Consider the following 16,727-nt stretch of genomic DNA (forward strand, 5'->3'; position numbering starts at 1 on the left):
TGTTTTACATGCAATGTCACATATATCCACACTGTTGGCGTAATGGAGGGGGTCTATATGCTTGTATGTCAGCATTTATGTGTATGTGAGCTGCATAAGTGTATGTGAGCATTGATGTTTATGTCCATCCCTTACAATGGCACTTTTACATTTTACCTATTGTGCAATACTTCCTAAATCCCTCTAGATTGTAAACTACTTGTTATGTCCTGTCTACAGCGCTACTGAACTTAATGGCGCTATATAAAACAATAAATAAATAATAATAATAATGTATAAATGTACGTGAGCATGAATGTGTATATATAAGTGTTTGTTAACAAAGCATGTATGTGTAAGTGGTGTGAGATGGAGTGTGTGTTAGTAAGTATGGGTAAGTGTATGTGTACGAAAGTGTATGTGTGTTAAATGTTTACATTTGTGTAAATGTGTTTACGGATGTGTGCCAGTGAATGTTGCAAGGGGCAAAGAAGGCACAGACAAGCTGTTTGGGGGCAATGATGGCACAAACTGTTTGGGGGCAATGATGGCACAGGCAAGCTATTTGACTGCAATGGTGGCACAAACCAGCTGTTTGGTGGCAAAAATGGCACAAGAGTGGACGTTAGGGAGGCACTGATAAGCGGGGGCAAATGTGGCCCCTACAATCGATTTGGGGCAAAGGTGGCACTGTGGGACATGTTGATTGGTGAAGATGGGGGCCCCATGGCAATTTTTTGACCTAAAGTTTCGCGTTATACCCCTGCTGAAATGGCTATGTCATGATTCTAAGTGAGAGTAGCTTTGTGATCATTGCCATCTGTCAGCAGCTGGTGCCACAGTGAGTAATACAGTAACTGGACTGCTTGCTGTCAGCATATCTAGAACTAGGTAGGCAGCCGAGAATAAGATCATGTGTTTCCAGAAAAAACAGCTGCTGTTTACTTACTTACCAATTAATGCAGAATATGTGTCAATAGCATTATAATATTTATTATACAAAATTCACATAAAATACATGATTATAATATCTGAAAAATATAGACAGAATATTTTATTAATAATACTGTTAAATATAGATAAAATATATATAATTCTAACAGACATATAACTGACACATAACTTAATCACAATGAACGTTACGTCCATAGTACAAACAGCAGCAGTCAAATCAAGATTTAACACAGACTAAGGCTGACACTAAGTCTATACTAATTACATTTCAGATATTCCAGATCTGGCAGAGATTATTATATTCTCTGCTAGTGTTTGAGTTTAGCTGTGTTTTGAGGAATGAAAATCATCTCTAATGAGGGCTGTGTTTCATCAGGGTGTGTGGACAGATCATTGTTGTTCTGTATGTTCTCCAGGCATTTTCCTTGTAGCATCTTCACCCTGTATCTCTTTAGAAGAGTCACGAGAATCGCTTTCATCATCACCATGGCTATGTACTTCCCTGCACATGCACGTGGACCAAAGCCAAATGGCTGGAAGTAACGATGCGGAACCTGTAACATGATGGGGGAAAAGTTGAGAAATTCAAGATATATTGATTATAAAGATAGATTGACGTATAATTAAGTCTAACATTTATTCTAAGTTTAAGCCACTACATACCTAGGGCCACAGATGTGACTAAGACTGTAAACTTATTTATGTTTCAAATTGAAACAAACTTTGTATGTAAACTAATTAAACCAGAAGGTTTTATTCGCTAAAGGCTGAACTTTTATTTGCACACATAAGCTGCTGTGGTCAGAGCCACTAAGGCTTTGATACACAATCAGCTAAATTGTAACTGGGTTACTGTGTCTCTTATTGAAGGCTATATGTGTTTAGATGTGTTTACAACATATGTAGAATCCAACATTTAGTACTAGAGGAGGAGCAATAAAGACATAGTAATGTTCCATAACCTTGTTTGTAAGAATATACATTTTTATATGGCCTGGCTGAGGATATTGGGAATTGTATAGTAAAAAAACAAACATTTGATGAATGCAATGCCTGTTTATCATAAAATATATCAAATCATTCACTTCAAAGTTTAATTATATCATCACCGTAAATTAAAAATTATAAACAGAAAATAAGTGATGAGTAATTAGTACATGTCTAAAGTATGTTATGTCACCTGCCATCAGTATTATGATTTGTACTGCTGTCACCCAATGATATATACAAAGTAAATGAATTCATCATTGCTAGGATATTAGGAACTGTCTCTTTTGCTATCCATACTATTTTGATTGCACCAAACTGAACTGAAGTGAGTTACAGAGAGGTGAAACATGTCATTTCAGTGACTTCACCAGTTCTGCCCTTCATAATGCATTGGTAGAGAAACTTCTTGTTTTGAAGAAGCCAGGGTTATTTATCAATGCGCCCAAAAGTGAACCTAGATTAACTAAATCCTCTCTATACCTTTTGTGAGCCAAAACAAGTGTTCCCCACTGCAAGAGATTGAGAGAACAATTGTCCAGTATTTGATCAGTCTGACAGCTACAAAAAAAGTCTCAGTAACAATAGAAAAATAGAATGTGATGGCACATAACAGCCATTTGGGACATCTAGTCTGCTTATTGTATTCCTGCTGTGTTTTATATTCAGAATAACTTAGTGACTATGCCATGCAAGTTTGAATTCCCTCAATGTATTAATCTACACCGGGCTCTAAGCTACCACCTTCAATCTCTGATTGGGGAATGGAATTTTCATCTTGCCCACTCACAGTCCAGGTTCTGCCCACTTCCACCGCTCTATAGTCTAGGTGGGCCAGCCTTACCCCTTTGTGTTTGTAGCCACACCACCTTCCTGCCTCCTATATAGGACAGGAGAATGAAAATTGTAGCCATAGTGTATAGAAAAGAAACAGCTTTGTGGATGGATTTAAGCCTACTTGTTTCCGCATATGATAAACCGATGTTTGAGCACTTAGTTGGTAGCTTTACCAGCTTTACCAGGCCATATCCTTGTTTAAACCCATACCATCTCACCCAACTTTAACAATATTAGGCTTCACATATGCATTAATATTAAGGTAGGAGTGGTGTGGTTTTTAATTACCATAGCCAGAGATGTCGGCTGGTTTAACTACCAATCTAAAATTCCAAAGTTTGACAGCTTGTTGGCAATTGACATACAAAAGGTCTTGCAATTAAGGGTTGCAGACTATATACTTTTAAGATGAGGCCATCTGCTTTTTATCCTAATTTGCTGGTCTAACTTATTTAAAATAGAAACTAAAACATCCGCGGAAAAATGGGGTTGATGTGTATAATGCTGCTGAATTACAGTGTTGAGAAAGCTATATATAGAGCACTGATTTAGGCTGTTAGTGAATATATAGTGATTAGGCTTCTCCCTGGGAGAAAATCCTCTGAGTTTAATTACTTTTAGTCATAATAAAACATATTTGAGCTTGAAATTAGGAAAGGTTTTAAAGATTAGCATGTATTTAACAGTGGTTACTTTAAACAGCAGATTAAACATCTAACAAATTCGTCCATAAAACATATAAAGTTTAATAAAAAGAGTAAATAAAATATGCATAAACTGTTTTAGATATGAACATATTTTAAAAGAGGTCACACATTAACATTTTTCTGTGTGAATAGTTCTAAATGCATTGGACAGCAGGAGTAGGCACATTTTTGATCAACTACAACACCCATGATCCTATATCATCAATAGGTCTTCTGATAAATAGGTCACTGTGGGAACTGTAGTTTTTCAGTAGCTGAAGAGTCATATCTATCTAACCTTGAAATAGTCAATGAGTAAAACAGAGCAACAATTCTAAACCTCAAATAGCTGAACGTACCGTCTTCTCAAAATTGTCCAGGGTAAATTCATTGGGCTTTGGAAAATATTCGACTTTGTGCATGCGTCCCAAGTTCAAAATGATGTTAGTGCCCTTCTTCACATTGTATCCATCGATGATATCATCTTCTAAAGCTTTGCGCATAACCAAGTCTACAACCGGCTGATACCGCATACTTTCGTAGATGAAGTTCTCCAAAACTTTGAGGTTTTGCATGTCACTGCTCTCCACTTCCCTATCTCCTATTCAGTGGCACAAAATGTATAAATGATCATCTTGAATTGATCTATTCATATTAACACTTCATATTTTACAATATAGCCAGACAGAGCTTCCTACCACTATGAACAGTTCACATCTTAACACTAACATAAACACTGTAAGTTGGCCTTGTAAGTTGGCCATGTATTTCCATGGACTTTTTACTTTTGCTTTCTAGTTCTACAAAGTCATTCTATAATGACTTTGGTTTTTTTGTGGTTTTTGTTTCAGTTAATAGGGCATGCACTGTTGTTCACATGAAGCGTCCCCTAAGACAAACAGAAATGGTGTTTTGTGTCATTGAGTATGAAACTAAATCAAGGACAGCGCTAATATGGAAACTATGAGGCTGATTTAAAATGGCATGCACTGGCTTCTGCGATGCACATTACTGGACAAAGTCACATCTGATGCTCTGAAGCTTAGATATTATAGATGCCCAGAGGAAATACTGTGTAATTAAAAGAAACAGAGCCCCCCAGCACCATTCCCCAATTGTGCCTGTTGCATTTGATCTGACCTAAAGCAAAGTGTATTGAGCAGATTTGTTTCTATCTCATTACAATTTGCTGGAATACACGCACATGCCACAGTTGAATAAACATTTTAGACAATCTCTAAATACACTTTGTATGTATTCTTCTTTACCCATAATTTCTAACATGCCAGCTTCTATCCACTGATGTCACGCACATCTTAAGTGCAACATCTTTAAGAGGTCACAAAATGAAAGCAAAAACAGAATCACGGTAGCCTTTGATATTAACGTATTAACTCAAACATTAATAATATTCAAGAAGTTTCATTCTAGCTACTTTGATAAAAGTAGCATATAGGACAAATATAAAATTATCCAGTGCTGGCCCTCAAGTATCTCCAACAGCTTATGTCTATGGGATATCAGATGTGTTTAGATGGATCAATATTAGCAGTTAAATTGCCACCTGTGTTCTTAAATAAAAAAAATGTAAACTGTTGTGATACTTTTGGGCTGGAAAGGTAAAAGTCTGGCAAGGGAAAATGTAGGTAGCTCTGAGTTGTTTTGCTATTTCATCACTCATACATAAAAATGCAATCATTTGTTGTTGCTTACCAACAACAGTGTTGATTTCATTCATCAACGCTTCTTCAATCTTTGGGTGTTGAGCAATCAAGACTAACATGAAGAAGAGAGACACGGACAAGGTATCAGGGGCAGCAATCAACATCTCCAAGATGCACTGGTTGACATTCTCTGCAGTGAGATCTCCATGGCTCTGTAAATAAGAGACATTCTTTAATTTGCAATACAGTTTTTAAAAATTAGTTATATGGTCATTATTACAATTCGTTTAATGACTAAACATCTGTGGTACTTTGTACTTGCAACCTGTGCTGATCATAGCTAGTTTGATGACCAAGTACCTCAATTTGCATCAAGTACTCCCACATCACAGGTCAAGATCTGGTTCCTCTGTTTTGCTTTGGTTTGGGGTAAACAGTGTTACAGTTTGCTTCAAGGTAAATGAAGTGTTACAGTGAACCCTGAGAACACTAATTATTCTCAAATGCTTTTAAACTTCAGTAATGCAAATAAAAGTTACAAAAAGTACTGTATTGGTTTGCATTAAAAATAAAACACAGGGAACACAACACCACTGCTTTATGTGCTCTCTAGAATGTTTTTCTGTGGTACTTCTGGTAACAGATTAAATATGATTCTGAAAGCATTAAGATATTTAAATTTGAAATCCATACACCGCGCACCTGGGCAAATATGAGTTCTGATGCGAAATCCATATTCTTATCCAGCTTCTCTGAGGTTGAAAGCTCCTGACGTTTTTGTTCAATTAGTGTTTCCAAGGCCTCTTTCAAATCATTGCTGCACAAAAAAGAAGGTAGTATAAATGAAAAATACTGCATGTAATTACTTCTCCAGCCTGGTGAATGTGCTTTAACATTTAAGAACTTACGCTGACTTTTCATACTTCTTGTACAGCCAGGAAATTCTAAAAAATATATCTGGTTTCAGCAGAAGTGCCTGCCATGCATCAAAATATTTCTGGATCTTCAGAACAATATCATTTTCTGAAAAGAACAGGAAGGTTGATGCTATAAAAGGAGACCATAAGGCATCACAACAAACAAAGATTAGATCAAAAGGCAATGGCTGTATGCGTTTCCCCTACCTTTTATAATTCTTAGCTGTTATATAGCGTGCCTTTCCTGAAATCATCACGTATACAGAGCAACAAGGATTTTCAAATGTATTCATGGTATATTGTACATGTGAGCTGCTTAGAAATGTCGCCAAAGGGTGCTCCCCATCTTTTGTCCCTTTTTTTGAGATATGCATCTCCGTTGTTAATTGATTTGTACTATACAAATTCGACACTGTTACATTTTAAGAGCATTTTTGGCATCAACGCAATTATTTAGCAGTTGATATTTTTAGATTTCATTGTGCGATGTTCTTTGAAGTTGTCTAGTTTACTTCAATTCAGATAAAAGGTAGAATCATATAATTCTTCATTAGAACAATTCCGGGCAAAATTATGGAGCAACTTCAACGAAAGCAGTATCTATCTATTGAGTGTTTTAAAACTAACACTTTGCATCAAATGTTTTCTATGGTTTTGTATTATTAAATATGTACCAAATTCTCGCCATCAATATTCTCCCAATCTTTTATTTCTACCAATTCCCTATGTGGGTTTTTTTGTGCTTTGGTCTGTTTAGACTTGTCGCTAAGTAAGAAATAATTACAATACACTATTTTTTACAAATGAAATGAACTGCATTACAGATAAATTGAATTCATTGTGGTTAAAAGCTGGCCTTACCATCCAAAGGGACTCTGAGAAAGAGCTTGTTAGAAGTGTCTAACATAATTAGCCTGATTAGCTTCAACACGTTTACATTTCCGGAGTCATTGGTCACGTCTTCCAGTTTTCCTAGGAAGTGTTTTGTTGAATTAATACAGTGCTCGGTGGTCTGCATAAGGCAAGGTCCTGACAAAGCTAAAGACAATAGGGGTTATAATTCAACACGGTTGTCTGAAACATCTTTCATATTTTAAATATGTAATACACTGTTATTCTTTATTTATGACCTGACTAATGAAGTGCATTGAGGCGAAGGATTAATTAAACAAGCAGGACTTCCGCAACAAAGGTTGTTGCAGAGGCCCTCTGAAGAGGACAGCAGAATGCAGATGGAGAAGCCAAGACAGAGCAGCGTAGCAGCAGAATCAGAGACAGGGAACAGGTTGTTGGAGAAGATAGGGAGAGAGTGAGTAACAACAATGAATTTCAGTTCCAAAAAAAAAGCCATCCATTTCTCCAAACCGAAAGTTCAGGAAACAAAATTTGTTGTACAAGAATGAATGAACCTGAAACAAAATGAAAAATTCCACGTCCAAGTCTAATGTATATGTAGTTTTTGTCACAAAATGTCTCATTAATAGCAAAAGTATCATTTATTTCTATTTGTTACCCGATTTCAATGCCTTTGGGAAATTAATACATGTCAATATTTATGCCTCTAATAGCGTAAAACATCCTTATGCAAGCCATGCAAAGCAAAAATAGCCAAACGGCCTGGCAGGCTTCATCTTCTGTGGGTCTGATGTCTGCTCAGGCTAGTACTGCCCCTTAGTGTCCAACGCCCGGCAAGGAAAGACAGAACAAAGCTATGGTGAACGGTGAACGGATTTACTGAACCTAATGAACACCTATGCAAAACTTTATATAAGTTCTCCTACTCTTCTGCTACAAGTATTATTATTATTTATTGTTTTATATAGCGCCATCAAATTCTGTAGCGCTGTACAAGTGATTAAATACTCCACCTCAAGGGATGAAAACTGTGGGAGTTCCTCTTTTATTTAAAGCAATATATTCCAATTTAGTATAAAATAGTCTACAGTATTGTCTGCTTATGAACTGACCTCTGTTTACTGACCTTGATACAGATCATTAGACTGCACGCAACACTCTGAAAGAGGCAACTCACACAGATGGAGTGGCAGTGCACCTGAATGGCATTCCTACCAAACAGACAACTAAGCATTTTATTCCATGCAATGAGCAAAAAGCTAAGTGGTACATTTTGTGAAGCTGTAGACTCCTAAATATGGAGATTGCAAGATTGCTTCTAAATAAGTACACATTTATTCTCAACTACTTCAATATCAGAAGTAGTGCATTTCCTCGCAACTGCAGATGCACACATATATATATATATATATATATATATAAAGTCCAAAATTAACAATTGCACTCCAAATGCCAAATTTCTGCCCGGTGCCAAATAACTGCAGCAGTAAATAATATAAAGTCCAAAAATAGTTACCGCCACTCCAGGGACTTTGCAAATGACCACACAAACAACTTCGGTTTTTAAGTCAACGTTTCAGTCTTGTTATATATATATATATATATATATATATATATATATATATATATGTAATTTGTGATTTATTTTGGTGAACACAAGTGATTGCCAATATGTAGAAACCCAAAAAATGAATTAATAATTCATTTAATAGTTGTTTGATAATTTAAATTAAAAGTAGTAGAAGAACTGTGTCAATTGCATCAGGCTGTCTCTGTTTGGTAGGGCCTTCTACTGGCATCCATAGTAGATTTTACAATAATATATTTTATTTTACAATATATATATTATATATTATAATAATTTTGTTTGTACTTTTGCCCATAGCAATGTCTTCTAACAGAGTCTGAAAAAGCCAGACTGCAGTAATTAAATTCAAATAGTGGTGCAGATTTATAGTCATAAGATTGTAAGCGTCTATCAGATGGCCTCTTTGCATATGTATTTAAAGCTCACATTTGACTTATTATTAAGTACAGTTAAAATGTGAAAGAGTTGTGTCTACAGAAATTGTTCTACAACAATGCAATAGTTTTTGGACATGGTACAACACTTTAAAATATACCATCTGTTTTGTTTTCTTGAATGAAAAAACTGTGGTTTTAAAGCCCATTTATACTGAGTTTTGATGATATCACACGTGATTTATCTCAATTTGTGAAAAATCTGAAATTCGGATGTATCGCCCCTCTTTGGTTTGAGATTTAGAAAAACACATGAGAATCTCCAGGAAGAAGGCTGAGAAAGTCTAAGAGCAGCAAACAGATGGACAAAGGAGTACAAAATACACACTCAGAATACACACAGTGCTGCTTTTCTGTGTGCATGTTCCTCTTTTGCATTCACTAAAATACAACTTTTGCAATTTGTGATTTTAAGATTCCCCACTACATAAAAATACTTGCTTTTTTAAGCTGCTCTTTAAAAATAACCATCCTACCGCTTCATATGGCACAGGCCAATGACACGACACATTAGAACAACTACAAATTCCTTTGGTGAGTCCCCAAGAATTTTCCAGTAAGAAGAGTTTACAAAAGTATTTACCTTTTGTGAAGAATGGGCGAATCACTTTCCATAAAGATGGATTGCTGTTAAATATGATTCCATTTTCATTCATTCCGATGCACTGTAACCCACGTTTGCTACCAAACCTTGAAGTATAATGGCCGTGTTTCATTACATGGCATGCAGCTGATGATCTGTAGTGGGGAAATGTACATATAACTGGAGTTTCAATATAATTTCATATAAAAACATTCCTCCCAAGTGCCCATGCTTAGGAGAAACAATCCTATTTTTGGATCCAAATACATGTATCAACCATTGGCCTTAACATGCAGGGGCTGATTTTCACCTTCGCCAAAGGGGCCCTTATTATTATTATTATTTATTGTTTTATATAGCGCCATCAAATTCCATAGCGCTGTACAATGGGTAGACAGGACATAACAAGTAGTGTGTAACATAACAAATTGACTAACAGAGACAACAGGTGAGGAGGGCCCTGCTCAAACGAGCTTACTGTCTAAGGGTCATGCAACCATTGCAACCTTTTTGAAAGTTAAATTGTTGTTATACACTACACTTGTTATGTCCTGTTTAACGAATGTACAGCACCAAGGAATATGATGGCGCAATATAAAACAATAAATAATAGTTACCATTTGCACACACAATCAAACAAGAACAACCTTCTTCTAAGTGCCTTACTTAGTTATATCTATTGCCAATAATAGGTACCAAAATCCCTGCCAAGTAACTTTGCCCCTAAAAGATTATTTGGCAATTAAAAATTAGCAGGGTATGTAAAGGGTTCTCAAAATGGACACAGTGACACCAAGAACAGCATGTTACTCATTAATTGGACGGGGGATGATGTGCCTGTTTTAACATCTACAGAATTGTACTGCGCAAACCTAGAGAGAGAAAGGTGGTCCACAAGAACAGTACCATGTACATGTACAGCAAGACGTCATTTATTATTACACAACCCAGCACTGCACTCCCTACACATTTCATTAAAACCAACTCTTCCAGAGCAAAACAGAGAGAGAGGGGCAGAGAATTACAGTGAATCACACATAGAATATATTAGGAAATGTTGGCACAACTCATAGCAAAAACATTTGTGGTTTTCTTGCACAGCAAAGAGACCAAAGAAATATGTTTTGAGTTATTGGTTTGCATGCATCTTCAACATTGAATTTTGGAATGAAAAGCCAACAAATTGAGGTTTTCTTATGTCTGTAATTAAACAGCAAATTTCAAGGTAATCTAGCGCTCTGCCTATAGTAGTTCCACATTTGCAATGGCGAAAAATGATGTGTATTAACGGCTGAGGTTCATGGAGGTTGCATGTGTTAGCCGACTGATATGTAATTCCTGATTTCTCCTGAATGCCGCAATAACTACTGAAAGGGGACAAATGTTTCTATATTTTTTTGTGTTTTGTCCTATAGAGGGAGCTCCTACATTACAGTCGTTACACGGACATGATTTTCCCCCTGCACTGTTGCATTATTATTATAAATACAGAATATTTAACAGCAATGTATGTATTTGAAAATAGAAAGTACACTGACAATAAATACTGTATGCACTAAACAGCAGCAGGATGTGTTGTAACACTAGTAGTGTTTCTATATTTGGAGTTACTACTAATATCTACTGTGTGTACTTTGCAAGAAAAGAGTTCTACACAAGCCCTTATATTAAAATATATTATTTTATTGTACAAAAACATATAAATAAAAAACATATACAGTCACTATGGAGTGCACCTTGAGAAAGGAGAACCAAAACGGCGTTGGGGAAGTGGAGGACAATATGGGTAAGGAGCACAATGCTCTCAGGATATTGTTCTGATTATTTGGATTACCTGTATACTTATTATTGATGTCGATAGTGATTTATATGTTTACAAAATTTAAAGGTGCACTCCATAGTGAGTAACATTGATTATGCACTTTATGATGTTTACAAAATTAAGAGGTGCACTCCACAGAGAGTAATATACAACTATACTTGAATGACTCAGCACTTTATGATTTTTTGATGGTTTACATGCACTTGAGACACTTTATATATATATATAGCCATATTTCCTCCATATGCTCTGATTAGTTTCCCAGAAACCTGTTGTCTATATTATGAAATATTCTATATGTTTTTTATTTATATGTTTTTGTACAATAAAATAACATATTTTAATATAAGGGCTTGTGTAGAACTCTTTTCATGCAAAGTATACAAGTTTACAGGAGTTTTCCTGTTTTGAGGATGAGATCCTTATACATACCACAATATTTATAGTATCATGTTATTTGTGAAAAGTGTGGTTGGATTCTTTTGTGTTATAATATCTACTGTGAAATAATGCATTGATATGATATATATATATATATACATATATATATTCAGACCTTCAGACTTCATAATGTTGAAATCATTATGAAAACCCTGAAATCTCATAATATCTTACAAACAGGAGCTGCACATGTAGTGGTGGGTGACCTGGCTTGTGAAACCAAATTAAACTTGTTTCCAACATAAATATGTATGAACCTTCACGGTAACATCCTTATGGACAATGATAATAAGCTATATATTTAGGAGGCGTTTGAGCTGGCCTGGGGATCACACCAGTTCCATTCATAACAAGACAGACTAATGATGGCTAATCCACTTATATGCATAAGGTACTTATAAAACATGAAAGCATATTCAAGGACTCATCTAAATGATCCAAGGCCCCCCATAATGGCTCTGTAGGTTGGGATTCGCTACTTCTAATAAGCGATATCCGTTTATTGACACAGTTTCTATAGAGGTGACATGATTAAGTGAGACTCAGCTATTATATACATGCATCTAATCACTAAATTCATTATGGTCTCTATTAAAAAAAGAAAAATCTTAACAAAAGGTAGAAGTATAGAAAAAGTAAAGATAAAAGTATTGATAATACCCCTCAATTCCAATATAAGGCATTCATGAACACAGCATGCTCAGCTATGCTAGAGATATGATCTTTCAGTATGTGGCAAGCCACAGGAGACTGAAGGCCATAGGCATTATAGCAGCTGTGAGCTACCTATTGCTTCACCTGATGTTCATTTATCTATTAGTCTTTCATATAACACATATCATGTACATAGTATCTGGAGTTATAGTAGATTTACACTTACTTGCTGATAATCAGAGTTTCCTCACCATTAATCCAGACTCTTACAACTTCCCCATACATTTTGTTGTAATAGTTAGCGGCGCTGCCTATTCCTGTCCGTAGGAACCTGCAGTAGGAAATCAGTGGACCGAGTCCCATGCAGTATGATGGACCTGTGAATATAAAATGAAAGTTTCATTGTTGTTTTGCAGCAAGGTGCATTTTATACCCTAACAGAAATGTAGACATGGTAGTCAATACGCCACACACTGCTTTACCATAAATAGATCAAAATATAGTAAGTTGTAGAGTTCCATAAGCTTTCAGGACCTCAGTTTTCCCCTTTTAGATGTAATGGTCTAAGAGATTCCTTCAGACGCTATGTGACTAAAACATCTTCAGTGTATTTATCAACCCTTATAAAATATATCTTACAAAATAAATAAGGCCCCCTTTCTCTTTTGTATAAACCTAAAACGTGAATACACCAAACAAGGGTATAACTAACTTTTTTTAGAGTAATTTGGTTGGAGAGAGAAGCATTCCCAGTGGGATAACTTTCTAGAGAGATCAATTTACTCTCTAGAGATCTTCATTTACTACCGCATACATAGTAAATACCTGTCTTATCTATGCCTGTGGGCATATTCTAGTAATATGGACAAATTAAATTTTTAAGGATGATGCTTGAAGGTCAAACGGGGACGAATTTTTTAATTATACCGTCCTATTTCATTTACTTTTATAATAGTTATGCATTTTCAGCTACCTTCCTAATTCAGATAATGCAGTGGGTATTTTGAAGTCAACAGAAATTAAGCTCATTGAAAAAAATAACTGATCAGTCTTCAGTCCAGTGACGCTAAGCTATACATACCTGTGCCATTTTCTGGAGTCTATGTACTGAAATGTGAGACTCTACATACAATTTAATATTTGACCTTTTTGTGTAATACACCCTAACTCCCTCTAGATTGTACGCCCATTTGAGCAGGGCCCTCATTACCTCTTGTTTCTCTAAGTTGAAAAGTTATGTTCTATACTACTTGTTATGTTCTGTTTACCCACTGTACAGAGCTGCCGAAGATGGTGGTGCTATATAAAGCAATAAATAATAATTTAGTATATACATAATATCTGAAAACCCACAAAGTAAACTAAAACATAGACGTTAAAGGGATTTCTCCCACTGGGGTGAAACCAGTATATGACACACCCTGACAATGTACACATCCATCACAAAAGTGATCCTGTGTGACATTTTAAAGGGGAAGCCAGGAACATAATGGGATTTAGCAAAATGAGACAGAATAATTAATAGCCGTAAAATAAAATATCTATAGGACAATGGAATAATTGGTTAAAATAAAAAACATACTTTCCCCAAGACAGGCCTCCTTTAAAATGAACCTATATGTTTCCCTGATATAATGTTACAGTAACACAAATTAATGTTGGCCATAAATTGTGATTTTATAAATGTTATGATTCACAATTTTGGTAATAGTCTCACATCAACTCATTGACTAAATGCAAAAGGTATACAGATATGCAATATACAATGTATGGATGAAAATTAAACTAAAAGAAGACCTGATATTATAAAAGATGTAGCCAAACACACCAACCCCCCCCCCCAAAAAATACATAATATGTACACACTTGATACTTAAATTAATAAATTAGTAAATTTAAATTAGTAAATTAATTTATAGATTTGTAAGTATTTTTAAAAGTATGAAAAAAAAACACTTGCGCAGAATTTGTGACACACTTTCAATAAATATATTTTCCCCACTCAGCCTGGTAACTATAACAATTGTGCATCGTCCTTCATTAGATCAAAGCCTTTTCGATATACATTGTACAGATTTAACTGCTCGCATTAGAAATTACATTCAAAATCTAGTTTTGGGGCAAATAGTCCATTATTGAAATGGTCTCTTTATGAGCTGTGCACCTTCATTACAATATAAATTTGTGTTACAAATCAATACATTAATTCATTTATTAAATTCATATAATAATTTGTTCAATAATTGTAATTTATCTGACTGGTTAATTATATAATTTGCAAAACTAACAAAAACACTCAAAAACACAATTATTTACCTGGTATTGATGATGTTTCTTCATGGCTCCAGATCACAATAAGAAGGAAAATAAAGACAAGTACAGAGGCGGCTGTTGCTGGAGCTATGCTGGGCATTACTTCAGTGATGTTATATTGCATTGTGCTAAAAGCTTCCAAAATCATGTCTTTGCCTCTGTAGGTAACCAGAGAATGAAGTTATAAAACCATGTGTTGTTTAAATCTCCAGGGGAATGAACACAAGGAATACCGTATGAGGATCTAAAGACTAGTCTTGTGGCATTTACCCTTTTTTATATTTTGAGAATCTGCTAGATAGGAGCAAATTTAGTCAAAACAAGATGATACCATTTCTTGTAGAAATGATTAATGAACTTGGAGTTATAAAACTTTCCTTCTTTGATTGTATGTGTTTGACAACTTCATGTGGCGTAATGTCCTTGACATTGGACATGGCTTTGTAGTCACTGGCGGGGGTAGCAACGGTGTGATCCTGTGAGATATGGGAAGCTATTATATCTCACTCGTATGGTAAAAAAAATGTGTTAAGCGTCACACATGGGATGGTTGTATTAAAAAGGTCATTTCAATTCTGTAAAATTCAAAATGTGTATATTTGTATGCGTTACGCTGTAGTTCCTCTCATGTATCAGGTGTATTTACAGAGATATAGGCAGGCCAATAAAAAGCTTATTTTGGAGTCAAATGTAATAATTCTGTTCGAGTGGAAGCTTTTAGTGAAATAGAAAAGCTTAAATTTAATTTGTCGGAATCCCCAAGCAAGCAACATGTAGTCTCAGGAGCAGAGATACCCTATGCCACGGGTGTCCAACCTACGGCCCTCCAGCTGCTGCAGGACTACATTTCCCATAATGCTCTTTCAGCTAAGGGGCTGACTGAGGAGTATGGGAGATGTAGTCCTGCAGCAGCTGGAGGGCTGCAGGTTGGGCGCCCCTACCCTATGCAGATAGGATCTCAGAAGAATGGAAGTCTATGCCAATGCACGTTCCTATATATTTTTGTAGGGATGCATAGGTATAGGTTGTATAGTTTGTGCCTCTTAAGTAGCTGCATGCCATAATGACATAAGGAAAGATTTATTTTTATGACATGTTGATTATGTTCAGCTAGTCAAATTTATACTTAATTTAGCTTTGTGCTTCGCATGGCTATCACCCTAGTGTGGGCAGTGCTCCCCTTCAGGTGCCCTTAAATATTATATGTAATTATATTGGAGAAACCCCTCTGAATTGTGTTGTCAGGGCCCACATAATCTTAAACTGCAAGATCTAATTTCTAGTGTCAAATAAAAAGAAAGTTTGAAAAAAATTTGTACTGTATTTTCTTTTTTAAAACAATTCTAGTTTTTTCATGTAATATTTTCAGCTGCATATTAGTCAACTTACATATTTTAGCTGTGTTATATTTTGTTTCTACCAGAAAAAACACCCTGACTCCTTATCATACTGCCTTGTAGTATACAATGGAATTGCATTACCATCCTGGTGGATACTAATGGAAGTCTATGGGGAAAATTGTTTTGTTGTACAACCATGACATAATTATCAATCTATTGCCATAAATAATCAATTCAATGTTGTGTTTGAGCAGGGAAAGTCACCCCAAAAATCATGGCAGACAATAATGGCCTCATCCAGGTCTGCTGACCTGGATAAAATGATTAATATACATATACAGCAATGTATTGTATGCTCAAGGAGATTTTTTCCCCCATTTAATTAACCTACACACTTGTTTTAGCTCTAGCTTGTAAAACCATTTCTTATTTGGACGAGATGACTATAAGCTATCATGGGACAATATGATCTCTTCTGTGCCAGGAAAGAAATGGATCTGATTTCTAAATGATCCCGATGTGCCACAATCAAGACCTGCATGTTATTTAACAGCATTTTGTCATGGCACACCACAAGGGTTAAACTTAAGTAGCACCTAAAAGAAACTTCATTTTAGATGATTTTCAGGTGTATGTTAAAATAATCTAATTAATATAGAACATTGGGTTAATT

General features: G+C 35.5%; 1 protein-coding gene across 1 annotated transcript; it reads right to left on the reverse strand.

Moving 5' to 3' along the window:
- Positions 1-1,049: 1,049 nt before the first annotated feature.
- Positions 1,050-14,862, reverse strand: LOC128492595 (aromatase). Its single transcript, XM_053465194.1, has 9 exons — positions 14,718-14,862; positions 12,628-12,778; positions 9,485-9,639; positions 6,886-7,062; positions 6,016-6,130; positions 5,810-5,924; positions 5,157-5,319; positions 3,803-4,044; positions 1,050-1,487 (listed from the first exon to the last, which is right to left on the reverse strand). Exons 1-9 carry the CDS (start codon positions 14,860-14,862, stop codon positions 1,242-1,244), a joined length of 1,509 nt encoding a protein of 502 aa, XP_053321169.1. The 3' UTR covers positions 1,050-1,241.
- Between the last annotated feature and the right edge of the window lie 1,865 nt (positions 14,863-16,727).

This window comes from Spea bombifrons, chromosome 4, assembly GCF_027358695.1.
Source record: "Spea bombifrons isolate aSpeBom1 chromosome 4, aSpeBom1.2.pri, whole genome shotgun sequence".
Taxonomy (NCBI): Eukaryota; Metazoa; Chordata; class Amphibia; order Anura; family Pelobatidae; genus Spea; species Spea bombifrons.